Here is a 26703-nt window from a genome sequence, read left to right on the forward strand (position 1 = left end):
TTCTCTATTTTTACTTTTACAGTTTGCACAAGATATTAGTCTAATTACATTCACTAAATTATTGGATAAACAGCTATCGCGCACACTAATACTATGCACAGCTTTGTAAATACATACAACGCGCTGAAATAGTAGAAAATTATTCTAATAATAAATCTGCATAAATCCGATTATCTTCGATCTACGTAACTTTGAAAATTGAAATTCCCGCGCCATGGTTCTATAGCTGGTCTGCAGATGTCATTGGAGGAGGATTCAGATTTCGATACCGTCTCCATTCTATACAACTACTCCTTTCCGTGCCATTAATTCTCCAGTCGTAGAATGACATCTACTCCATCTATGTACGATATACGCGTGAAGAATTCAGATATTCTAGAAGCATCGTGAACCGCGTGTGTATGCGTTTATCGCGTCTCGTTGCCGGTAACCCTAATGTTTCGCCACTTGCGCGTCAAATCTGTTCTTATAAGCGCGCATTAAGAATATTCGTTCCGCGAGTGAACTAAACAATTTGTGCAGAATGGTGTGCTCAGATTCAAACATGTCGGACCCGTTTGAAATAATTGTGGGAACGTACGAGCAGTACATGCTCGGTTACAAAGTAAACAATATAGTCAACGTAAGTGAGGAGTTTCCTTATTGTCATTCTGCGACTCGCATCTCTCGCGTTAGACGCAGTATTGATTCTACGATTGATCGATGAATTTACAGGAATACAAAATGGAAAGGACCTTTGCGACACGGAGTCACATCAGCAGCGTGCGTGGCGTTGCGAGTAACAGACATTATTTAGCTTCCGGAGGAGCCGACGACTCCGTCTATCTGTACGACATGCGGTATAGGATAGAATCCGGCAGATTAATGCACCATAACAGTAAGCGTAAATGTACCCGAGCACCTCCGCAGTGTATTGTATAAAAAGTTCTGACACGCCGCTTCTCTTATTCTTTTATATAGGTACAGTGAACTGTGTCGCATTTACTCCAGACGCATCCCATCTGTTCACGTGCAGCGACGACGGGACTATAGCTGCCATTAGGTGCGGTAATTGGCAGGTAGAGAAACATTGGCGGACGCCGCACAAAGGCTTGGCTGTTAACACTCTGGCCATTCATCCGACTGGGAAAATAGCACTGTCCACGGGAGCGGATGGTATCCTTCGAACATGGAATTTAGTCAAAGGCAGGCAAGCATACGCCACGAACCTGGCGCCGAGATTGAAATTGGACGCTGCCAATGTCACCGTTCTGAAGTGGAGCCCGAACGGCGAGAAGTACCTGCTGGCCGTGAATCAAAGAATAGACGTGTACTCCGTAGAATTAGCGGGGATCGACAGTGAAATCACATTGGACTCGAAGATAATCTGCGTGGAGTTTCTCAGAGACGATTTAATCGCTGTTGGATTGGAGAACGGCCAGATCAAATTGTACGACCTGGAGAAGTCAGTGGCCACGGTGGAAGCAGTGGCGCACGACATTAGAGTGAAATGTATGGCATTCAAGGGCGACTTATTGGTCACCGCATCCAGTTCTGGTGAAATCAAGCTCTGGAGATACGGTAAATATAAATTGGACATGTTGCAGCGTGTGAATTGCGGCGCCAGGATCACTTGCCTGTCTCTCGCGATGCCGTGTAAGAGTCTGGTTGACGATAAAGAAGTTAAGTCGGAGGAGGAAGAAGAAGTCTTGAAGAGAAAGAGATTTAGATTGCGGCAAGAGGTGATCGTCGAGAAGGAGGGGGATTGGGAGGTGACACCAGTCAAAGATTCCTGGACGGAATCGAAGGGCAAGAAGTCGAGAAAGAAACGGAACATAGGGGACGCGGATCCCCCAGGTACTCCAAGAAGGAAGAAAAACAAATCGATCTCGAAGAAGAAAAGGGGAAAGGACGAGGAAATCGAGATTATTCCCAAGAAGAAGAAGAAACTGTGGAACGTAGAAGACAACAGCGACGGTTTGAATAAGAAAAGGAAAGAGTTCACGTCTTCGGAAGATACCGAGAATCTTTCCTCCAAGAGGGTTAAAAAATCCAGCGGTCAGTTTCCAGAAACGGGCGATGCGACGGGGAATAAAAGGAAGAAGAAATTGAGACAGCTGGACGATGGCGTTGCAGTTCCCCCGAAGAAGAAAAAGAAGAAAGCGGTAGCGGATGAGACTGGCGGGATTTTAAAGAAAAAGAAGAAGAAACAGTGAGGGGGAGGCAGGTATTCGATAATTACAACACCATGTCAGTTTACAAAATTATATTCACATTCTGCATAATATTTACAGATCGTATATTCTAATTGGGAGTATGATCTACGAATACATTAAGTTACACGCTAGTTCCTACAGAATCAGTCTGTTCGCCGCAACCTTTTTACGTTCAATGTAATTTTACCACAAACGGTGTGTCGTGTATAAGGACGAGATTCGGGGACAAACAAGCGTTCGTTAAGTCTTTTGTGCGTACGATACAAAAATGGGTGGCGCTGGCTCGCGCGACCTACTCCCGTGAATCTACCACAATATACACTTGTGTGGCGGGTTCATGGGACTTCCCACCGGACAATTCCAGGTCTTCGCGAAATCGGCGTTGTTCGAGAGGGTTCCGATGACTCTGAAGTGATTCGGCGCGTGGACACCTTCTATCAGCTTAGATTTTAACGCTCCGTTCGTGTAATTGCCGCACCAGACCTGTACAAGCAACACAATTGTATATTTCAGGACGTACAGCTTCTGTGAATACGCATTAGTCTCGTGTTGTGTCGTTTACGCTGGTACCAAGAAAACATAGGCGTTTCGTTTTTATAATTCAGTAACGATACGAATAAACAGTGAATTGGAAATGAGATCCCGAGTACAGTTCAATTGGTATTTGTTCAGTAGTGAAACCAAATGCAGTTCATGCTTACAAGTAGGGGTGGGTTTCTCGAAGCGTCGAAACCCCAAGAAAATTTCGAGAATTCGAAAGTTTGCACTTTTTTCGTCATTCGAAACTCTCGATAGCCAGATAAGAATAGAGAATCGTTCGCAGCGTGCCTCGAGAATTTGTATATCTTTGTTGTTATATTTTTGTTTAGCTACGGTTAACAGATTTATGCAAAAATGTTGTCGACTTCAGTTCTTAAAGCATAGATATTCCATTTGTAAAACAGATTCAGCGCTTCAAGTTTCGAGAGTTCCGAAGCCTTACACAGTTTCAAGAATTCAGATATTAAGTTCGAACCCGGCCTTACTCCCGAGTACACTTACTTGCGCGAAACCAACGAAGAACAGCTGCTCTTGCGTGTACCTAGCAAGGCCAGGTAAAGCTTGCTGGCTACCATTCCTCGACGTCAGCCTTCGATACGCCCTGTAAGCCTCCCGTATACCGCCATTATCGGCTATATTCTCTCCCTGCGTATTAACGCCGTTTATCTAAATGGCAACGTACAGACGATTAATTTGTCCAATTATAAGCGCCCGCCTTGGCACAATTTTTTGGCTCCTTTGTCACAAGGGCAACACCCACCGTGAAATTATTGCCCAGCTCGGGCAAGTGATAGTTGCTGTACTGTTTGATTATACACTCGACTTTCTTGTGGTAGTGCTGCAACGTCTCGTTACTCCACCATTGTCTGAGGTTCCCGTTCTCATCGTACCTGCGACCTTAAGGGAGAATTGTATAGATTAATCATTCGATTTACCAATGCCCTGCCATTTCTGCTGTCGTTCACTAAATATCGATAAGGATACCTTGATCGTCGAAGCCGTGAGTGAGTTCGTGACCCATAATCGCGCCCATAGCACCGTAGTTGATGGATCTATTACGAACGTTCGCGTTAAACAGCTTAAGAAAATGATGTCAAGAGTAAATAATTTTATAATGGTACTTAACACGTACTCCAGGCCATTTCCATAAAACGGTGGGTGTAAAATGCCGGCTGGGAAAGCTGCAAGTGAAGCGTATAAAATAGCAATTGATACAGAGGGAATTGTGATCGAATATCAGTATTGAATACTTACTAACTGAATTTAATACCGCGCTATAAAATGCGTTCACCGTAGTGCCCGTTGATATCCATCGATTTTTGTTAGGCTTCTCGCGCAGGCTACTCAAACTCTTCTTAATCCCCAGGTTGGTCAAGTTCACAAACGTGTCGAATAATCTTCCTGGGACGACCTCTGTCTATTGTAAATCGATCTGGCATTAATCTACATTCAATATTTGGAGATACTTCGTGGGAAACTCGACTCAGGTAGCTCACCCCTTCGTAGAATTTATCAAGCTTCTCAGAATTCGTAATCCATTCTGGAATCCCTACGAAAGGTCTCATCGCTTGCAGCTTCTTGTGTGCTCGAGCCCTGGTGCCCATGTCCATCCAGTCTAATTCGGCGACCATCTCGTCGAAGGTTGCTTTGATGTCCATCAGCATTTCTAAGGCCTGATGATTCAGTGGCAAGTGGGAAAGATGTGTTTCAATCCAATGACTTTGTGCGAAGAATCCATAGAACCACTAAGGATCCTAGACTCACGGAATTACCAACCTTCTCTCGAGCTTGATCGTTGAAGTATTTCTGCGCGTAGATGTAACTGAGAGCCATGCCGAAATTAGCGTTTACGTTGCTAGTGCAGGCCTTCCACCTCGGTGTCTTCTCCTTCAGGCCGAAGACCTTTTGCGAGAACTGGAAGCCCAGGTCGCGGAATCGTTGCAAAGTCAGCGGGGCCACCGTCGAATAAACGCTCCACCATACGAACCGTGCTGAAATATTGTAACCATCAACGATCCCCCTTCAGTACCATTCAATTGCGAACGCTGGAACAGAAGGTAATCCCGAGTAATACCTATTGTAGCAGGTGATGTGATCGCTAATAGTTCAGGTAGCTTCTGCAAGTAGCGTAGATCCATAACGATCACGCGATCGAGGCCTGTATTTATCGTTACGTTCGTATCCTCGAACACGGCTTCCACGTACCTCGTCCAGTTCCACTGAAACAGATTAAAAGCACGTGATTCAATTAAACATCTGGTACAGGCTAAAACTAATCTCCTCACACTACTCCACTGTATTCACCTGTTGCACGTGCAAGTCCGTAAGTTGTTGCAGCTCGTCGATAGTTACATCATGGAAGAGATGATTTACGCTGCGTCTTTCCTCCGGCGTCGCCATAATCTGCATGAACGAGTAGATCGAATAAATTTACAGTAGCCTTCCAACGATCCAGGGTACAGGCAGTTACCTACTTTTGCTATCTGCGTGCTGAAATCCAGAATTTCGTTCGCAAAACTGCCGCTCTTGTTCCCCGCGCCAGCCATCTCGACCATAGATTTTATGTACTTCTTGTACTCGTTCAGCTCCGATTGGAAGCGTTGAGGATCGAGCAGGTAACGCTCGCTGAATCCCGGGGACACTTGTTCCATCTGAAAGCGCGCGACGATATATCACTGTCCTAAAATCGAGGGAACTGCGGTGACAAATCGCCGGGAGATTCACCATCATCCTGTTCCGCGTCGTGTCCCGAATGTCCTCGCTGATGTAGAAGTTGAGGAACAGATCCAGGCCCAGGAGCCTCTGGCCTGTGCCAGCGATTTCTGCGAGATCCATGGGCGACGCTTTGTTCCTTAAGGGTGGATCCTTTGGCATACCGAGCCTGGCCAACGTTTCGTGGATGGGGTTCAGTCCTAGAGCTTCAACGTCCTCTGAAAGCGCGTGCGACAATCAAACAGCGATATCTACAGTTGTAGAGGAATAGCTCCGCTTCATAACGAAACATCTAATGCAATTACAGATCCTCGTACCTGTGTCCATGCAAGTTCTGTACAAAGATCTCGCCAGCTGGACTGGCCTGAGGTCGTCCTCTTTGTCTGGCTCTTCCAGCAGGATCCTCAGGTTCTTCAGCAGCTGTTCTCGGAGCAAGCTCAGTTGGTCCCAGGAAGTTTGGCTCTGCGGTATAGGATTCTTTGAAATCCAGCCGCCGCAGGCGAAGCTGTAGAAATCTTCGCACGGATCTGCGGACCTGTTCATCGCCTCGATTATCCTGGCGGCTGGCACGATAAACAAATTATTATTAGTCGCAGGTAGACGCGGAATTAACGCGTTTGTAAATGAGGATCGTTGGGATCGTTATGTAAACGGATTTGAAGCCGAGGATGGACATTCCCATGGCGTGTAATTGCGCTGCAAGGCTGGTGGAGAAGAAAGAAGGAAGACCTTGGGGTCTACTGGTACCTGTCTTCACGCACTCCTCGCTCTGGCACATCTCTTTGTACTCCCCTTTGCGGAAAACGGCCAGCTGTATGGCCAACGTGATGGCCAGCGCAACCACCGTCACGACCAACAGACCGACGATTATCACCAGCTTCGTCTCGCTCCCGTATGACCCCTTTTCGTCCCTTCGCGCGTACTGCCTGTTCGAATCGATTGGAAAAGACGGTTTAGGACCAATGAACGTTTCAGGGAATAAGGTTTAAGGGGATACTTGTACCTAGAGGTCCGGAGAAAGGACTATGCTTTTTCCGGGCCTCTAGGTGGATGTAACCCCTTAATCAAAGATCTATGGATCAGCGATTATTGCGTAATAGCGTACACTGCACTCTGAAGTCTTAGCAGCGAAAGGGTTAACAGGAACCCTGTCCCCTTTTCGCGTATAAAAATATAAGACTTAGTTTCTAATTACCATGACAGGATCGAATCTCCTTTCGTCTCCCCTATCGTACCTCTTTCATGGTCCTCCGGGTCGTTTACCTGTTGAAAACGGAAACGAGATCTTCAATTGTGGAAGCGCTGTAGCAGCGGATAATTCAAGGATAATTGCAGCCGTGTAATTATCGCAATCCGTAGAATGTTGAAATGCACAGTTTACGGTGGCGGACGCAAAGGCTCGGCAAGCACCGCGAGGTCTTTTAGATCGCAGGCAAATGTAATCAGTTCGTCTAATTGAAGTCAGCGCAGAGCATCGCCCATTTCGGTGTGGTTACACTCGTTACACGATCGGCGGTCTCACCTTGCCCCAGAATCGACGGAATTACCGCGGTATTATTCTCTCCGCGGCCAATATCCTGTCACCGCGAGACGGCCATCCTCCTCCCATTACGGATATCGAAAGGACCGCAGGCACCACTGCGAATCCTAATCACAATATTCTATGCACCTGCGTATGAAACGGTGAATCTTAAAGCTGCTTCAAAGATTTGTTCTCCCAAAGGGGCAATAACCGATCCACGTGGCAGGTGCTAAGATGATAGATCCTGATGGATCGTGATCTGAATGACAATCGAGGGAGTCAATGCCTCTGGATGGGCCCCTAGATTCGTCTGTTGCTCTACGCGATATCGACGAGGGGAATATCCTATCGGGTTCGTCGTCCGAATCGAAGAACAATGATTCGGAAGCAATTGAAATTCACTAGCGATAGAGTGGTCGCGCTAACTCGCGAGACGTAGGAGGAAGAGTAGCGAGCAGCTCGAGACAGGAGAGGCATTCATGATGAAGAGAAGAGCCAGCTGACAAGTCCAAGCTCGGTTTCATCGAAAAGGCGCCCCCGTTCGGGTCATCACCTTCCAAGTGCTTAGCAGCAAGTTTCTACGCTGCGATTCTATCGCCAAGTGTCCGTGAACCGCGACCATGACCGTTGCTCTTGACTACTTCCGGGAAAGGACCCTTCCCGAGTGGTACCTACGAAGTAATCGTCAAGCACTGCTGGTCTTACCGCGAATCTCAACTCCTCGGAGCAACTGGAAGCTACGAAACAGCTCTATTCGACTTCACCCACGCTCCACTTCCCTCTAACGAACTTCTTCGACATTGATCTTCGTCACACGCGTGCATACAGCGTTTATGCAATAATCTAGCGCGATGTAGTATAGGCACCGTGCATGTATTGCGATCGATGTTATACAACAAAACTGTCGTCGAAGTAATCCACCGGCGACGATCGCGGTCGGACACGCGAGGGCACGGTCTCCTTCGAGAAAGGATATAAATACGCGCGGTGGGCCCAGCCTGGAAAGGAATGAATCGATATTGACCGTGAACGTGATCATCGTTTCTATTCGCGGTGCATCGTCACGGCCAGTTTGAATCAATTAGCTTGATTATCCTTCGAGCAGCCTCTTTTTCTTGCGCGCTCTTCCTAAGCGGGAAACGTGTCTTGTTTTCCTCGTTCATTAATTAAAATTGGAGCCGAGGGAAAAGCGCGTCCGCGCTATCTCGCGGCGTTCTAGCGATGGGACCTAATGTATCGCGAGTCACATGGAGATTCGATGGAGTACGCTTGGAGCTTATCGGAGGACGCTCAGTTTTGAATCTAAGAAATGCAGTGGCGCATCCAGAAGGGGGTAAGGGGCTTGGACCCCCCAAAGAAGAGGCTTTGTAAAGAGAAAAGAAAACTGGATTTTATTCTGCAAATCAATTTTTATAATCACCTACTGAATTTTATTGAATTTGCATTGAAAATATTTTTATCCCTTCAGCTCGGCTCCCCCAAGATTAAATCCTGAGTGCGCCAGGAGGGATGCAACTCCCCCGAAAGGCTGGCAGCCGCCAATTCTACAGACGTGAAGTCAGTTATATCTCGAAGCATTGAGATACTTAGAACTTGGACCCACCCCTGTCCCCGTCATTTGAAAATCTCGATCACGATATCGGAACGCAGGCCGCGTCTCGAGCCGCTCAGAATCGGCGGAGAACAAACGAAGGCGTTGCACCGTCCACACCGACTGTGTTTTATGCAAATCGGCGCTGGCGAGACAAAAGAAGAGAGGATGAAAAAGCTCGACGGCTCGATCCAGCAAGAATATCAGGGACGCGAGACAACAGCGATCCTGATGATATTCCTGCTCCTCGAGATCCAGCAAGGCCACGATGATAATTCATAGTCGCCGATGGAGGGAATATCTAAAAGAAGCGTCACCTTTTCGTCTCACCTTGTATCTCATCTTCCTCTCCGTTTTTCTTCCCTCTGTGTATCCGTCGCCCGCTCCTCCGCCTGGAACAAAGGATCATTGGCAAGCTCGTCTCGATAATCCATGCAACCGTGACGCATTGATTGCAAATTGACGAGCGACTGCTTAGCATCTTAAATCTAACCGAAGAATACTGATACCTTTTATCGCTGCTTCTTTCTTCTCGGACGTTCGTGAAAGATTCATTGTCTCTGCGCTCAGAGACATTTGGAATCGAACTTCAGAAACGCGGACTTGAGGGGGAATTAAGGACCTTGCAGCAAGAGGGGTGCAGCTGCAGCTTTACCAACTTGGAGTGAATTAGAAGAATCTGTTTATAAAATTATTGGCTTGACTTAACATTAGAAAGAGAACACTAATTGAAAAATATATCTTCACACAATAAGTAGTAGCTATTGAATTGGTAAGTTTTTATATCTATTTTTAAAATAAAGATTAAAATATTAAACACGAAAATATTAAAGTTAAAATATGAAAATTAAGCAATAGAAAATATTAAAATTAATTAATACGAAATATTAATATTTATCAAATTTATAAAATATCAATATTTCTACTTTTATTTATTTGCAATAAATCGCTCAGTTGTTATCGGATTTGTATCGCTCGTGCACCAAACGATTTAGAATTTTTTTTTACATAAATTCGTCACAACTGAAAAATTGTAAAAAACGAAGTTGCACCCCTCTTGCCTCAAGGTCCTCAATTTTATCGTTCTGTTCCATAGGCTCAGTTAATAACAAACTCAGGGGTCGACGGAACTGTTCGTCTCCATCCTCGAGGACCGATACCGATTGGTGGACGGAGGAAAGCGATTTCAGCACGATTTGGCTGGAACGATCTAGGTTGGAGAAATCACGAATTTCACGATCCATCGGATGCGCGCCGTCGATCGTTACCTATCAACCTCGCGAATCATTACCCTTTCTTTTTTATTCTTCGCTTTATAACGGACACTTGCTTCCCGCCGAGAGCGAAATTATCCGGGGCGTCACGGATTTATCGTTCCGTTTCGTTCCTCGATTGTTTGCTCCCCGGTATTCTTGGATGCACACAGGATACCATTGTTCGCTTTCTTTTACCCAGCTGCCCCCGATAACGAACAGCAAGATCGCTGATCTTGAAACAAGGAATCGATTAAAAATAAAATTCTCTACGCTCTTCGCGCGTTTACAAGACTCCGAAGTAGATACAAAAGCTGTCTGGAGAGGCGAAAAGCGATCCTCGTGGCTGCTGGCAAGCCATTCATTCCTCGAAGCGCACATTTAAGAAACGCTTTGGCCGCTTTCGCGTGGAGTAAACGCGTACCGCGGGGCGTTTGATCTCTTCGCAGTTTCGAGCGGTCTCTCGGTCAATGGCAGTCATAAATCCGCGTGGATCGCCCGTACGTCTGGTGAGATTCTTCGGCGCTCCCGTTGGTAGCCTGTCGGAAGGTAAATTGGTATCGAAGGCTGCCCGAGGATACGCAAAGCTGCGTGCCCACAATATTTCCGTCGCGCGAAACGGGGAGAATACGAGCGCGAATGCAAACGTGCGTGCGGCGGTCACTTGTCAAAAAGTGTATCGTTCCACGCTGCCCGGAATTAGCCGCGGCTATTTTTACAGGCGTCTCTCGCTTTCGGCGGGAACTGACGTTTCACCCTGCCGCATGCACGCTCTCCAACGTAAACGAGAATACGCGGCTGGCTGCCAGCATCCGCGAGAAACACGTGCCCGTGGATCTAGACGCGAGTCTATCGTCAGAGCTCCCCCGTGCTTCTTTCCCCTTCGTTTAAAAGGAATTGGATACGAGCTGGATTATCATTGAGTATAAAGTTTCCTTAACACAGCAGCAACAGCGAATCGCAGAAATTCCTTCCTTCCGTCCACACTCCTCCTCGTTTACCTTATTCACGCTTCAACGAATCAACAACCCCTCCGAGCCAATAAGCCAATAATAACTTCTAATACCAACAGCAGGAGTTAGACTCACCTGTTCTTGGCCCCCAGAGTCTCCCCTAGAAGCTCATGTTGGTGGTGAAACTTCGGTTGCTGGATGCTCTACTCGCTTTCGGCTCGCTGGCCAAGGGTCGCGGTCAGCAAAACGCACAGACCAGCGAGGAAGACGCGCAAGTGCACGGTAGCAGCTGAAGAGGACCTTTCAGAATCCGATCGATCGCCGTTTCCGTCGGTTCAGCGACTCGGTGCCGTGATCGCGCGGGCGTTCGCCGGTTCCTCCTCGTTATCCCTGTAGCCGGCTCGCGATTTTTATTTAGCATTCGCGCGTCCGCGTCCCGAGGAAGGATGCGCCACGGGACCTATAGTAAACCGAACTGATCTTTCGGCTCGCGGAGCAGCGAGCGTAATCTTCAAATCCCCTACCACTTGCGCGCCACGATACCGCCGTCCAGGAACGGATCATCTTCGTCTCGCCGACGTCCGCGTAAACGCGACCCTTGCGGCCGGGAATGCGCCGACAGCGGAAAAGGGCGAAGCTCTTAATTAGAATTAAGAGGAACCCAACTACGAGGAGCAGCTGGAATCTCGCGCTGCTCGTCTAAAATATCTTCTTCGCGCGCGACTTGCGCGAGGGTGTCCGATGACCGTGTTACATTCCTGGCCCGCCTGGCGATCGTCAGATATCGCCGATGCTCGTTCATCCTCGGTGACCAGCGGTTCAAAAAGCCGGGGGATCCAGCGTGGATCGTTTACTCGCCGCTGGACTTCCGCCCGAGGAAGCTGCATCTTCGCGGCGCGGCACTGATCTACCTCGAGGTGTCCACTGAGATTCGTGCGAGCTCGTAACGCGCTGCGCATTTATCGGCTGGACGTAGATCGCGTTTGTTGGCGCGCCGGCGATCCACGATCGCGCGAGACTTATCGCTGCGGCGCGCGCGCCCTAACACCCTTCGATCTTTACGGCTATAAAAAGCTTTCTTTGCAATCTCTGCTCAGTATGCGAACGAGATAACGCGTGCTCTTGGAGAATACCAATACCGATGCGCTTTCGGGACGGAGACGAAGACGCGGCTGATGGGAGACTTGGGAACGTTGCATTCTTTGTCTCCTAAGGGGTGGTCTTTGCTTCGCGATTTTAAGAGAGAACAGGCGTAATCCGTCGCGTGTGATTGGAACTGTTTTCTTGGCTCTTGATCCGACGCAATTACGTATCGATTAAGATTTTTGTATCGTGCGCAACGACGGCAACGCGAAAGAAACCGAGCAAACAGCGGTATTCTAGTTACAGGGCTCAGATCTTCCCCCTCCCTAGAGAAATGTAGAACAGCGTATCGTCTAGTTGTAGAAGGAGCTTGATAAGGTGCGAATCTACTCAGCTGTTTGCTATCAACGCCTTATATCTCGTGTATGACCTCGTTAACTATCTTCAAACTCTTTCGCGGCACTCCGTGTATCGCTATGAATACAAGCTTCTGTAGAAGTGTTACAGTAGCTCGTTCTATAACGAAAACGATCGGAAGATAAGAGCTCCTCTAAAAGAAACACGCGGAAACAAGGTCGCGCTTTGATAAGTCCTTGCCTGACCCTTGGTCGCTTTTGGATTTAATTCTCCGCTTCCTGTAATCCTGCTTTTAGGAACGTCATTAAGACACTCGCTTAGGAGTTACATAAGGAGCCCTATTATTCTACCTCCGAGCGTCCAAAATTATTCGAATCACAATGGGACAGCTTCAATCGCGCCTCTTAAGCGCAACCTTCGCGACGTCTTCCTCTTCTGTTTCGTAATTTCGATCATCGCGAGTCGCGTAACAACGATCTCGATGCAACAGTCATCGAGAAATGGAAATTCTACGAAGAAGAAAAAGATCATTTTACATCGTCGAGGCGAGATTCCGAACGGCAGGCCTTCGATGGAAGCCTCCGTGGAAGGATCCAAGAAATCCTCGAAACGCTGCGTTAATGCGACTACTGACAATAGGCTCGGGTTCGCCAGCGCGGTTATAGATATGATACGAAATAATTGCCCCGACACACATTCCACGCGGGCGCGACGAGCACGGCAAGGTAAATCGGCCGAGCAGGCGGGATCTATTTTGATCGCGAAAGTAATCGCGCACCTTGCCGCCGCCGCTGACGCGTGCGAATATCCCTGAGAAACTCGGGGATCGGCTTCGTCGGATCGGGGAACCAGGGAGTGACGGCGGTACGGAGAATCCTACCTTTATTAAAAATGTAAAACCGACTAGTCCAGGTACAAAGATGAAACGGTACGATGCAACGCGGCTTGATTGTGATTGCGTGTATCAAAGCGAGTATCTTCGACGGTGCGGGGCGTCGATTTTACGTGTCTTGGTATCTGCAGTAGGCCGTGTCCTCGATCAGCTCCTGAGGGATCAGCTCCTCCGACGGCGACTGATGGGACACCGCCACCGCGTGACTCTCCGCCTCTTTGAACACTCTCAGCAGATTCCCGCCGACCAGTTTCTTGATGTCCGAGGCTGACCATCTTCGGTCCCTCGTCAGCTCTGCCAGCAGCAGGGGATAACCGGAAACGTCCGGTAGCTCGACCGGCGGACTGTAAGACGAGATTAGAACTAATAGACACGGTGTCGTTGGCGAGGCTGATAAGAGATAGGAGCGTGAACGAATGGCGAAGTGGAGTATTGAATCGCTCCGATCGATACACTTGTTCATTCCTCGCGGAGGCACTCGACGCGCCGCGCTGCGCCTCGGACTCGCGAGCGATGTAAAAAAAAAAAAGAGAGAGATAATCGTTTCTTAATTGCGACGCGAGTGGTGTATTAACGATGGAAGCTACTGAGGATGATTCACGCGAGCAAATAGTATCTACCAGGAACAGGGAAATCGGCTCGCTGCGCAGAGGATCGATAGGGAAGCGGGAAGGAATTGCTTGAAAGGGGATGGAATAGATGAAGAAGATTCCTGGCTGAGCTAACAACGATGGAAGCATCGCACCAACCTTAGTATGCCGTCGTAGCCAGCCCCAAGGCCCACATAGTTCACACCAGCCACTCGTCGTATATGATTGATATGAGCTGCAAAGAGAGACAAGCATACAGGGATTGTGCTCGCTGCGATCATCGTTTCCTCTCTTTCCACGGGTTTCGAGAAGCAAAGAGAATATTTCGTAACACGCGCGCGCATACCTATGACGTCGTACATGGAAGCTTTATCGCCGCAGCTTAAATGCGCGCTGTCGAAGCTGACCATAACCAGACCACCGTTCACGGACTGCAAAAAGAAAAACGAAAGTCGGCCAATTCGTACTTACGTAAACGATACACTGGGCGCGATATCAGCTATCGCCCAGCGTCGCAGTGCTCTTGGGAGGGGGTAAAACGGAAGATCAGCAGAAGGAAAACATTAGCCGAGACTGGAAATTTTCTCTGGCCTCTTCTTTGCGTAATTAAATCCGCCTGGTAGTTCCCAAGAACTAGAAGAGCTACGTAATGGCCCCTGTAGGTGGCAACCAGCATCCGCCTAAGTGCTCGGAGCGAAAGGGGGTAAAGGATCCAATACGATTTCCCGGCCAATTCAATTCAATTCATAGAATTGTCAGTTCAGTTCTAGAGCAGGGTCAATCTTAATCTAGGTCAGTTCTAAGTCGCTCGCATTTCGCGATCTTCACCGCCACCAGAGACGAAAGTGATCGCGATCTGCCCCTCGTTGTAATCGGCAGAACAGCGGGGAAAGCAGTAAGTCGGGGGAGAGTGAATTAGAACAGAAGCCAGCTCGGCTGGCTTTCTTCTCTCACCAGGTTACGGAGCACGTCGTCTGGAACGTTGCTGGACGAGTTGCAGAGAGCTCTCGCCGCGCTGTGAGAGAATATCACGGGAGCCTTGGTCACCGCCAGGGCATCCCTCATGGTCCTTATCGAGACGTGAGAGAGGTCCACGAGCATCCCCAATCGATTCAGCTCCTTGACCACCGATTTGCCGAACGCGGACAGCCCGTCGCTGTGGAAATCTAACGAGGCGTCCGAGTTCGGGTCCTCCACCGAGCACGAGTCCGCCCTGGGAACAATTGGGGATTGCAGTACCGGTAAATCGCGAGGAATACCCTCAAATTTTTACCGGTAATTCGATAAATTATGTATAGCAATCTAGCGCGTATATGCGTTCAGTAATTCCGTCGATATCTACTACGTTATCGGTGAAGAATACTTTAATTAGTAATAGAGACGAAAACCGAAGTATCTCACGAAGAACCAACTCTGATCCAAACGAAAAAAAAGCCATGAAAAAATAGACGTGTATTCTAGCAGAAAATGTAAAGAGAAAATATCTACAAATGGCATATGATTTCTTAATGACTACCCGATCAACAAGGGTAGAATCTGAGAGCGCTTTATCCGGAGACAAATTATGTTTTTTGCGTGCTTATTTGTAAAAAAGAATTGTTTTCGTGGTGAACATCCATATGAATAAGTATTGTCAATAGTTATACAAATATATCTATTTCATATCATTTTATATTTTATGCTCGCAACAGTTTTATTTGCACATATTTTTTATACTGCTCGATTAGAGTTATAAGAAAAAAATTGTGATATTTACTCTTATATTTTCAATACCTTAAAAAAATTACCGGTAGATTCCCGTTTTTGATTGAAAAATTTTACCGAATTACCGGTAATTGAAAAAGTCGGTAAATTTGCAATCCCTAGAAAGAGTGAGATCGGCTCGAACTGAATAGCTTCCCTTCCTCCGGTCTCTTTTACGCCCAAGCATCGCCTTACCACGGGGTGTTGCACTTGTGCGTCAAAGTCATGTACCGTGCCCCCAATCGGTGAAAGCTTCGGAGCACCGCCATGGAGGTGCCGATGCTGTGGCCACCCTCGATCCCCACCAAGCTACCGATCACCCCATCCTTGTGCGCCTTCTCCAGCTCCTTGCTGCTGGTCACCAGCCTGATCCTCTTCGGGTACCTCGACACGAGTCTGCGCACCACGTCGATCTGCTCCAGGGTGAGCTGAACCGCGTCCAGGAACTGCGCCTCGCACGGCACGTAGACCGACCAGAATTGCCCGCCCACGATACCCTCCCGCAACCTCACCAAGTCCGTCTGCCACTGCGAGCCCCAGCTGGCGTTCCGAGACAGGTTCTCGTCGAACGGGAAGTCCTGCAACTTGGTGCTACCCCGATGCTTGCGCAGATTCCAGGCGAAATCGTTGTGCCTGCAACGGGAGTAATTCCGTCAATGATACCGCTCCGGTAGCGCGGGTTGGATAGAATGTTTCTTATGTACGGAGACGTCCGGTTACCCATCGATAAGAGGAATCTCGGAGAGCATCCGTCGCACTACCCGAAGCCTAGCTTGCAGCAGGTGCGAGCTTCGCAGCTCTAACGCTAAAGGTAATCCTACACCGGCGACCAAGGCACATCCGAGGAAAAAGAAACCTGCCATCACTATCCACCTCCTCAGCATACTTTGCCCTGCATCGCACGCAGAAGCCAATTCAATACGCAATCCCAGACACGCTCGTGGTGTGTGTAGATCTCGAGTATCAAAGCTTTTGCGCCGGAAAAGGGAATTACTCTTCCGTTCGTGGATCAGTCCTCTCGATGATTCAAAAGCGATCGAGGTGATCGCGTCGGTCCGTGAACGAGATGGAAACCGCGTCTAAATCTCGTTTCGATTCGTTTTCAAGGAAGTTACAGTGGCGTGTACGTGTTCGGATACATTGTTAATTCTTTGGGGACCTACCGCTTTCCCTCGGCGGATCTTTGTCCTTGTCCAAGGAAGTGGAGACACCCATGTCCTTCGTGTGGTGTATCGCATCGCCGTTAGGCAATTTTCTCATCAGCTCCGGCGACGAGAGTTGCAAGCAAGTCTGCGAACATGTTTTGTTAAGTACAGTCTCGAGCAGGTTGCTTTTCACCCCTTGCGCCGCTCTTGCTCCCCGTGTAAAACGAGAAAAGGACTGAAGAAAGTTGCCGTCTCTGGGACCATGTAGTTTCAATGAAATCGTAGTTGGAATTATTAAAATTGCATTCCCTCAGAGACCAAGTACTTTCCTACTCCTTTTTTTGTTCCTCCTCTGTTCGATACAGTAGAATTCGCTAGGCGGGTTGTTATCATAGGCGTAGCGATACTGGACGGAAGTAGAAGTGGCAAGAGAAATTGAAGCAGTAATTACTGTGAATCGAATGAATCAGCGAGGCTGGGTGGATTACCTCCAATATGTCGACTTCTTTTCTCCTCGGTGGCGGCGACCGATAAACCATGCCATCCTTATTCATCCCGTAAAGCTCGAACATTCTTTCCTCCCTTGAGCGGCCGCTCTGTTGCTTCCGCGAGCAGTTTCTCAGCACGGTAAATACCGAAGGGAGCGCCTGGATTTACGGAATACTAACGCATGCGCCAACTCCCGTATCGACCCGGCATCGCGAAAACGTTTTAAAACTAAAAAATTTCGCATAATCGACAACAATCGGGGAAAAAATTGATCGACGAGCCCCGCGTTTCCGTCGACGGATACTGAGGTCCTCGTTTCCGCGAACCTGCCCACCTACGAATTACAATACAATTCATTTGTAATACGTAGTTGCGAGGCATCGAACGTTTCAGGCGCAGCGGAATAGAAATCTTCTCTAATCATCTTTTAATCACCCCCGAACGTAATATCTTCCTCATTTGATATTCCCAATGAGATTCAAAATACACCGGAGTGAAAGAACTCGATTCTATCGAAAATAATACATTACACGGTAAATCGATACTTAACAGCCTTAATCGAATAAATTCTCTACGAAGCAATTTAAATTCTTCTAAAAAACGCGCGTATATATCTAGCTAAACAAAGATATACTTTGCGTCATGACCTGCTCTCGTATTTTATGATATTATTTCATTATCGTAGCGATCTGACGAGAATCTACTCGTAACCTTGAAGGCAATTGAGTAAACAATCACTGGTTTTACGTACTTTTATTTGTTGCATCGTTCTAAGGGAATAGTCGATGATCTCGAGCAGTTTCGTTTGAAATACCGTGCGTCCCGCGGCTGCGAGGGCATGCAGGAAGTCGCGAGGCACGCGTCGCTTCCAGGCTGCGCAGAAACGTATGCGCGTAGCTCGATTCCAACCGCCATATACCGCCATATTGTTTGCGGTAGTCGCGCACATAGTCGGTCAGTTCGTGCCGCGGTCCCGTGAGTTTTTTTCTGTCCGTCTGTGAGCCCCTCTGGGAAAGTTTGCAAACATTTCGCGTAAAAGCAATATGAAGAAGACCAAGGACGTGTCAGACGAAGACGAATATTCCGCAGACGATCCAGAAGAAATGGAAGGAGCATCCGAAGAAGAGTGGACTCCCGAGGCCGGAGCCGAAGTAAGCCCACGCTACCAATGCTTTCCACTTTCCTCTTGTCTCGAAAATATGCCCTCGCGTTTCCCGACCAACCGTAATCTCCCACCTACTTCTTACGGTACTCAACGCGGCTCGCGCGCCTACGGAAACGTTTACGCTCCATTATTCGTGGCGAAAGATCTGTCAATCGGAATCGTTCTTATCAGGATTCCCTGCATTTTTCCCCGAGCGCAGGCTGAGGAATCTCGAAGTTTTCCGACGAGAAATCGGCGCTGTTCAGCGAAATGTTTGTGCTTTCTCGTTTATCTGCTACCCCGCGGCTATTGTCAGAAATGGATGGTGTTTAATCAATCTCGTCGAGTAGATAACGGAAAAACACGAATCGGTTGTGTAGCTGCTCGAAGCCGTGACATGCACGCTACCCGATGCACCGTGAATCTCCGAAACTGTTATCGTTGGTGGAATATTTTAAGAAAATTTTCTGCTTCGCCGTCCGGCGGTTATTCGAATCGCTTGGAAATTTCATATCGAAACGTATTTTTTACGAGAAAAATGGTTATTCCGAAGGACAGCATTGGGTCCGCCACGAGTCGTCGTTGCCGGCCGGTCGATGGCGCCAGTCTATGAATTTTTCAAAACAGTATAACTGTACTCCAATCGTGCATTTCATTTTTTACTCACGTATTTCGTAGTTGGGAATTTTTCTCGCGGAGAATATCGATTTGAAAGTTATTTATTTAAATCGATATTGCAATTGGCCACGCGAGCATTATTCAATGTATAAACGGTTTTTGCTCCTGGAAATCATGCTCGTGATAAACGCAAATGCGAATTATAAATGCGCATGTATATGCATCGCATTGATATTCTCAGCAGCTTTATGTATCTTTATCAATTTCAAGTACCATAAAAACACATGCGAGTGTTGTATTTTGAACCTCTGGGATTAGCGAAAGTAGATTGCAAAACGAGTAATCAGCGAGTAAAGAAAACACTGTTTCATTCTCACGCTTATAATCGGCGACCCTCGATTTTGTCAAGCTGAATACATTTAATTACATGTTTCCTCTTCGCTGATAATCGCTACATACGTAGCGAGAGAAATATCGCTAAGTATTACAATGTTAATACTAACGCTACTCAGGGTGGGGTTAAGAAGAGGCCACAAAGAGAGGCAGCTAAGAAACGTCAGCATTCAGAAGAGGAAGAGGACGAAGAGGAAGAGGAGGATGAAGAGGAAGACGACGAGGAGGACGAGGAATCTGATTCCGACACAGGAAAGAAACCCAAAAGGAAAAGACGATCAAAGAAAGAGGAGGACGAAGAAGAGGAGGACTCCGATGATAACAGCTTTAATGAATCTTCCGGAGAAACGCCAAAAGATTTCACTGTGAGTTTTATCCCGAGACACGTTACCTCTAACTGTACAGTTCAATAATAAAAATACTGCGCTGTTCGCATTGCTTCTCGTAGTCTGGCGCATTCGTCGTTGCAAAAGCTGACATTGGAGGAAGCACGGATCCAACATTGTGGAGGATAGATGGAAAAGCATTGCTTCAAAAATTTTTACCTTTCAAAGAAGACGGAAAGACATTATACAAAAGCACATCGACGGTAAGCCTGGATATGTCTGTCTTAAAGATATTTCTTACGCTCCTACAGCTTTTTAATAAACTCTTGTATTTTTCAGTATTCTGGGTGGTCAGTAAATAACAAAGACAAGTACTTGGCTGCGCAAGTCACTTTCAAAGTGCAAAGTAGAACAGAGACAATTGTTGAGCTTCGTCTGGATCAGCAACAACAGGAAGTTGTAAAGTATGTATCTTCGCCCTTTCCTCAGTTTCTTTTGTCGCAGCAGTTTTGTTGTAATCCTGACCATTTGTCTTTTCCGTTTCAGAGACGAAAAAGAAGACTAAATATAAGGTCGCGGTTGATCTTATTGTTTATGTACATTTTAAGGTATGCTAAGAAAGAATACATTTACATTCACATGTACACAACAACACTATGCAGACATATGCAAACACAATGAATGCAGTTTACAAAATGATATTCTAGCGGGTTCGTGTTAAAAAAAAAAGGGGAAAAAAATGTAAGATTCAGTGGACCATGAATCTCAGTTTGTTGCGAAGGGTAGCTTTACGTGTAATTGATAGTTCTGCCAAATGCGTACGTGTGTTTCAATTAATGATAAAGCTACCTACAAGCCTGCGTCTTTATTCGATCCTTTAAACATATAATACAATATATACTCACGTTTTGTGTTTTATAATTTTGACGAAAGTCCGGATTTTTTAATCTGTCTTGCATTTAATGTGTAAAATATCACCGTTGTCGTTTTTTCTGTCCTCCGAATAATAGACTCCCGGTATAAAAGCTTTGGGCGCAGTCTTGAGTTCGAAATTCACTCGGCTGTCTGTTGTACTTCGAATAATTATAACTATGGTAAAAGCAGTTTCATTAACTAGATCCTCCATTACGTTTAGTCACCAGAAGGCAAATATTAGGATATAGAAAAGAATCGTAATGCCAGTTACCGTTTAATCTTGTGTTCCTATCGTCGTGTAAATTCCTTTGGTAAATCGTGCTGTTCCTATTCTCGGCAAAAAATTTTCGTGGCTATAAATATTATGTATCATGGGTTTATATTAATGTCAACAGTGTGAATAAGAAATTGAATTGTATTTGTCATGAATCATGTTCAGTGGTATGTCATGTTGGACCTAGTTTCATGGATAAAAAAAATTATGGTTCACATACATAAAGAAAGAAAGAAACAGTAAAAATTGTGTTAAATATTTATTCAGTATTCCTATATGCTTGTACATTTCATCGTATCATCTACAAAGCTCCTACCCTGTTTGTATAATCTATGTACATCACACTTATCGGAATGTAGGCATATATAATAAGGAATATAGTTTTCACTTTAAGTTTAGGAGTTCACACGTTGAGTGCATATATTTTAAAAAAATATATGACAAAATAATTCCGTAAGTCCTCTTTCAGAAACGTCAAGTAACATTTCAGAATGTTTAGATTTGTACTCGAGATGTTTTGATTAGTACCTAAATATAACTTTTACAGTTATATGTAGTCCAATTACAAACGGTATGTGCTGAAATATAATTAATGTTAGCAAAACCTTCAAATAAAATTGTATTTTCAGTTCGTACTAAAAAAGAAATAACGTAGTAATTGTAATAACCCGAGTATATTCATATTTGAGCATTAGAAAAACGAAGAATGAGCTTACAAAATTAGAACTATGTATAAGCGGTAGTTAACAGTTGATATTTCTCTTTCGTTATCGATCGTGCTAACGAGTTCTAAAGACAGATACGCAACATAGTACAAACATCCAAATGGGAAACATGATGGAACATTACGAATAAGAACGTTTTTCTTTCTGTTCCGCCTCTTAACAGATATAGATTTAAGGCGCAGTAGTAATCTTTGTCTTTTCCCGAAGTCTGTTTTCATTTTCGAATATATAAGTCATATATATTTCAAGAAGTAGTTTGCTTAATGTACATGTATCGAGAGAATTTCACAGCTTTCATTATTCGCTAAAGAATTTTTGGTTCCTTTTGATATTTGATTGTCGATGGATCGAAGAGTCTTAAAATTTTGCAGTATATGAAATTAAACAAATTTTTATACATGTATAATATTAAGTAAAACAAGATATGTGACAGAAAACTGTCCCTATAATCAGTTTTGTGCAGTTAGTAGGTATAGAGATACTTATATCTTTATAGGTCGATGTGAAGAATTTATTACTCGTCTAACGTAATATATCATTAGAAATAGACTCGATGTTCGCACAGATCCCGCACGCGCCACATTATAGGATTGATGTTCACGCTATAAATATAATTGTTCGCTAAGTGTTTACAAATGTTCATGACCGTAATGGAAATTATAAATGTTGGTTCGACCGTATTACCAATCACAGTTGCTATAGAAAATGTGGCCCACATACGCGTCCCGAACAACAGTAGTATAAAGTACGAGAAGGTAGTTTATATTGCACATAGGTACCAATGTTCAGTAACCATCACTTATTTCGACGATTTAGAATATTTGAATTATATTCGTTGTTTTAATTAAAAACGAGACAGTGAAATTATGGGACTAGATCGTTTCGAATTCTTTTCACTGTATCTTCAATTACCGTTAACAGTATATCACGAACTATACATATAGGATGGAGAATAACATAACTATTCAGACGTCAACATAAAATTAAGATGAAACTTTCAACGCTAAGCAAATAAAGTAAATATCTAGTAAAATTAACAAATGTAATAACATAATAGCAATAATTTTCAAACATAACGAAAGACATTGTAATTACATGCGACAATGAAAACAATATACATCATTTGTGAATGTAACCGTATATTGAACATTGGTATTTCATCCTTAATTAATAATAAAATTTGAAATCATAACAAAATATTAGCATCTTCATTTATAACTGAAAGCATGAAAAAAAAAACTGTGCAGCCGTTATAAATAAAGATGTGCTCTCGCGTAGAAAACATTGGCATTGATAGTTTTTATGGTACTTATCACTTGCTGAGGTAATCCCGTGTACTACGTTCTTTCTCGTGTACATAGTGCTTCGCAATGCATTACAGAGCATTATAAATAAGTAAATATGAAATGAATGTTCAATCTTTCACGTAGCTAAATGGAATAAGTTCGAAGAATTTCCTGTGTCTAATATGGTGTATAGAATGAAGTGTTTTATAATGTAATTCGTCATGAATTGTCCTTTTAAAACGATATTTCTTTCTATATGTTAAAAACCAGGCTCCAATCGCACTGACAATACGCTATTCAGCATTTCTCGGATTTCTGCCATTTCCCTTCTGTTTCTTACCACCATACTTTCCAGGTTCTTATTCTTTTTAATCATTTTCTCCATTTTCTCCCAATATTTTGTAGTACCAGGGCAACAGCGACACGTTGCAGTCTCCTCTTCTTCGCCCATGCTCACGCGTTCTAAACACTGATTCTTCTCAATAGAGCACGTACAGTCCTCCTGTTGCTCTTCATTAAGTAAAATACTATCTACAGACTGAATACGATCATCCATCTCATTGGAAAAAGTATTCGAACATGCTGCAACACAACTTTCATTTTCACTTCTGGATGGCAGATCCTCCATCGTTTGAAGCGACTTTGTTCGAATGCTCGCACTAGGTTCGCTAGTAGCCCCTGCCTTATACGAGCCACACGTTTTCAAGTCGTGATAACTTATCGCGTCTATATCGCTTATCCTAGTTTGCCGCTTCAATGTTCTTCTCTTCTGGGATATTACAGACCCGCAGCTACCATCCTCGAAAGCGTGCACGAAGCTATCGCTGTGCCTTCGTTCATGCACTGTCGATAAATTCTCTCCAGGTTTTATGTTGCAAGATCCATCGCTGGCTCTCCGAAAATCATATAAATTTTGCGAAGATATATTTAAAAGAATATCTTCGTTATAATCGATCTTTTCGTCCAGGCTTGTATTTCCCATGCTTGAAGGCTCTTCACATGTTTTCATCGATGAATTAACATCGATGTCGGAATGTTCTATACATTCGTCAAATAATAATTTCTTTGGTATTATTTTCTCGGTTTTCTGAATAGCTACTTCATCAGATATTTTGTGACGATCGATATCGGTGCCTCCCAAGTTTCCGAGTATCTCTGAATTTTCAGCGACAGCAGAGTCGCTGTTAAAATTGTTTTCGGATGATCTTTTCGCATCAGAAGGGTTGATTTCGATCAGGTCACCATCGTGCCCGAATGCAAACGACTTTTGTCCTGGAACAGTTACATTCTCATAGAGAGATATTAACGCGTGTTTAAAAGATACTTGCCGAGACGGAGATATAATAAATTCTTACCAATAATCATACGTTTATTGCGCATATCGGGACTTTTTGATCGTGGCCTTTCCAAAAACTGTCTACTGTCAGGCGATAATACAGAAAATGTGCCGTTACACTGCATCGGGCTGTACTGCTCGTAAGAATTGTACATCGAGTAAGCATCCTGGTCGTGACTTTCATTATCCCGTAAACGTTTCATAATTTTCTGTACAATTTCCGAGGGTGCTACGTACGGTGAGCCTTTCGAATTAAAGAAAGAGAAGAAATGTAATTTTACGCTTTAAGATTTCATTCCGCTATGCATTACGCGATATAATCACAATAACATCGAAACACGCAATAACAATTTCTAAACAGTGCACAGTATGCAAATTACACAATACGATTTTATATTCATTATTAATGTTCAAGTTTTATTGCTCAACATAATCTCAAATATTACAAGCATTTACCACTTAATCAGAAATAATTAGAGACTCTATCTAAAGTAACTCCATGGTAATATAACAAGTGTTTCATGCACATTACAGTTTCTTGCTAGTTATCACAATACAAACTTGCAAAACAATTGAGTAGCATAAATACTGAAATATAGGAAGCAAAATAATCAACGTAAACACTGTACTTTGCAATTTAAATAATATATTACCGAAAGACCTAACTGTCATACAAGACTTACAAAATTAATTGGTCCAGAATGTCTGCGATGCGGAATAAGTCTAGACACAGATAATGTGCCATCGCTTCCTATAAAATTATCATTTGTGTAACATAAATCTGTTTCTAATTTAAAACAATTTATCTACAAATTTCCTTCCATTCGTTCACCACCGAATTTAGCAACTTTTAAACTGCAGCTCGTCGTTAAATACCCCATTATGTGTTCCTCATCACTAATATCGGTCAAATTCTTACCTGTTAATCCTCTATATCCCAGGGATACAGAGTCGATGGATTCGCTAGTTTCTTGTTGGTGTTTCATAAAGTCGTTAATGGCAATGCCCTTCAGTTTCGACGGTTGTAAAAATCTTTTTGGTATTCGAGAGAGAGAACCATTTTCCTGCGGGCTGCCTGGGCAGCCGCCGAATCCAAGTCCCAGCAGAATTGCTTCTGGATCCGCTTTTCTTAACTCTAACAAACTTTCTACGCTGCTACAATGACTGCTGTCGGACTGCAAACTCGGATCGCGTACCAATTTATGAGGTAACGAGCTGCGAGGGAAAATATTCATGTACTTACACAGCAAAGCGATGAGGAGCTATTACCTTAGACCTCCCCGTGCACATTTATCGTTTACACAGTACCTGGGTAGGCCGGGTGTATTAATTGTTGGTACATTAGGAACTTTGATAGGCGCTGAAACAGTCATAGTTGGAAGTTTTGTTCCCATAGAATACGGAATGTCCTTAGGCTCTGTTGGTGTCACAGGAGTAACAACTATATCGGCTGACGTTCCTTGCTGCTCATTTGTTATTAATAGATTCGATTTTATGGGCGAAGGTATTGAATCAACCCATTGTTGAACCGGGCCAGTTCGGCGTCTCATCTCCCAAATCCCACGCAGCCAATCCGTTACTTTTATAATGGTTTCCTTGCCCACGTTTTCTAGCGAAGTATACACGTAATGAATATCAAAGAATTTATAAAAATATTACTGCTTGATAAAATAACTGCTTTTACAAACTGTAGTGGCACGAATCGCAAGTTTTAAAACAGTTTTCGAACGTCTACGAGCAAAGTCCAAATAATTGTGTAGTGCTTAATGCTACTGTACGATGTTTACATATCTATCGTGCATATACGCGAGAATGTTAATAAAATACTGATCGATCTTGCTCTAAAAAATACCTGAATCCATATCCTTCTGGGGAGCATGAACAAGATAACATCATTGAAATTCAATTACAATCGAAAGACGCCTACTTATACGCATTAATGAGTTATTGTTTTTATGCACGATTACGAAATTCTAAGTTTCATCGAGGTGTATTCAAAACGCGATCGAGTTAAACCATGGAATGCAATGGGTTTGCACCTACCTTGAGTTCAAGCGAAATAATAGAGCGAATAAAACGTTCCCATTCGAGTCAAAGCGTCTTTAAACGCATGTTTAAACAAGCATCGTTCCTTGAACGATTTGTGTTCCGCGGAGCGATTGAGAACAGAACAGCCACTTGTTACCCACACTGTAGGAATACTTCAGGGCCGTTCGATGCAGTGCCACTATCGCAAAGTGCAAATGAACATATTTCAATTACCATCGTATCTCTACTCGTTATACATTGCGTTCAACCGAACTGATACACGAACTCAATAGATCCCGGCGTTTGCTATTTAATAATTTCGTAGAAGTTTCTCCAGACAGATGAGTTTATAAAAAATTGAAACGTCGACGAACTCGTCGATCCACGCATACGCGAATGTTTCCAATGAAAAAGCATGTAACGATAATTAAAAATTGTCGCCAGTATTTACATGAAACGCAGATATATCATACATATATATATACGCACGTGTGTATATATAATAGTTATCAGCAGAGTTTGAACTGTACTGTGCTGACAAGTGCAGCCTTCAAATTATATACGTATATAATCTTTCGCTTACTGTCGCGTGT

At 44.6% G+C, this 26703-nt stretch overlaps 5 protein-coding genes across 9 annotated transcripts; 2 read left to right on the forward strand and 3 right to left on the reverse strand.

Annotated features, from left to right (window-relative positions):
* The first annotated feature begins 308 nt into the window (after window positions 1–308).
* On the forward strand, window positions 309–2835 carry LOC143376358 (p21-activated protein kinase-interacting protein 1-like). 3 transcript variants are annotated; one of them, XM_076826608.1, is made up of 4 exons: window positions 309–622; window positions 715–877; window positions 961–2206; window positions 2274–2835. In XM_076826608.1, exons 1-3 carry the CDS (start codon window positions 524–526, stop codon window positions 2193–2195), a joined length of 1497 nt encoding a protein of 498 aa, XP_076682723.1. In that variant the 5' UTR covers window positions 309–523; the 3' UTR covers window positions 2196–2206; window positions 2274–2835. The 3 variants fall into 3 exon arrangements, with proteins under 3 accessions (XP_076682723.1, XP_076682722.1, XP_076682721.1); XM_076826607.1 differs by having other exon boundaries at window positions 961–2202; XM_076826606.1 differs by having other exon boundaries at window positions 961–2835.
* On the reverse strand, window positions 2231–11042 carry LOC143376346 (endothelin-converting enzyme 1). The gene is made up of 17 exons (XM_076826558.1): window positions 10902–11042; window positions 8891–8952; window positions 6643–6710; window positions 6195–6373; window positions 5765–6010; window positions 5460–5665; window positions 5210–5386; window positions 5040–5138; window positions 4810–4954; window positions 4512–4726; window positions 4232–4408; window positions 3990–4152; window positions 3868–3916; window positions 3720–3787; window positions 3496–3632; window positions 3237–3401; window positions 2231–2678 (listed from the first exon to the last, which is right to left on the reverse strand). Exons 2-17 carry the CDS (start codon window positions 8900–8902, stop codon window positions 2502–2504), a joined length of 2283 nt encoding a protein of 760 aa, XP_076682673.1. The 5' UTR covers window positions 8903–8952; window positions 10902–11042; the 3' UTR covers window positions 2231–2501.
* Window positions 11024–17200, reverse strand: LOC143376359 (dipeptidase 1). Its single transcript, XM_076826609.1, has 9 exons — window positions 17065–17200; window positions 16595–16721; window positions 16152–16323; window positions 15627–16064; window positions 14643–14901; window positions 14035–14119; window positions 13848–13923; window positions 13087–13442; window positions 11024–11156 (listed from the first exon to the last, which is right to left on the reverse strand). The coding sequence occupies exons 1-8, from the start codon at window positions 17146–17148 to the stop codon at window positions 13208–13210; spliced, it is 1476 nt and encodes a 491-aa protein (XP_076682724.1). The 5' UTR covers window positions 17149–17200; the 3' UTR covers window positions 11024–11156; window positions 13087–13207.
* A 778-nt stretch (window positions 17201–17978) lies between these two features.
* Window positions 17979–20981, forward strand: LOC143376371 (uncharacterized). The gene is made up of 5 exons (XM_076826630.1): window positions 17979–18216; window positions 19340–19585; window positions 19669–19809; window positions 19886–20010; window positions 20093–20981. Exons 1-5 carry the CDS (start codon window positions 18109–18111, stop codon window positions 20109–20111), a joined length of 639 nt encoding a protein of 212 aa, XP_076682745.1. The 5' UTR covers window positions 17979–18108; the 3' UTR covers window positions 20112–20981.
* On the reverse strand, window positions 20980–26381 carry Olf186-m (Ki-ras-induced actin-interacting protein-IP3R-interacting domain olf186-M). Of its 3 annotated transcripts, XR_013087077.1 has the most exons (6): window positions 25935–26092; window positions 25391–25691; window positions 25002–25297; window positions 24102–24326; window positions 22943–24018; window positions 20980–22903 (listed from the first exon to the last, which is right to left on the reverse strand). XR_013087077.1 is itself a non-coding variant. In XM_076826596.1 (5 exons), exons 2-5 carry the CDS (start codon window positions 25630–25632, stop codon window positions 23006–23008), a joined length of 1776 nt encoding a protein of 591 aa, XP_076682711.1. In that variant the 5' UTR covers window positions 25633–25691; window positions 26126–26381; the 3' UTR covers window positions 20980–23005. The 3 variants fall into 3 exon arrangements, 2 of the variants coding, with proteins under 2 accessions (XP_076682711.1, XP_076682710.1); XM_076826596.1 differs by lacking the exon at window positions 25935–26092 and adding an exon at window positions 26126–26381 and having other exon boundaries at window positions 20980–24018; XM_076826595.1 differs by having other exon boundaries at window positions 20980–24018.
* Between the last annotated feature and the right edge of the window lie 322 nt (window positions 26382–26703).

This window comes from Andrena cerasifolii, chromosome 14, assembly GCF_050908995.1.
Source record: "Andrena cerasifolii isolate SP2316 chromosome 14, iyAndCera1_principal, whole genome shotgun sequence".
Taxonomy (NCBI): Eukaryota; Metazoa; Arthropoda; class Insecta; order Hymenoptera; family Andrenidae; genus Andrena; species Andrena cerasifolii.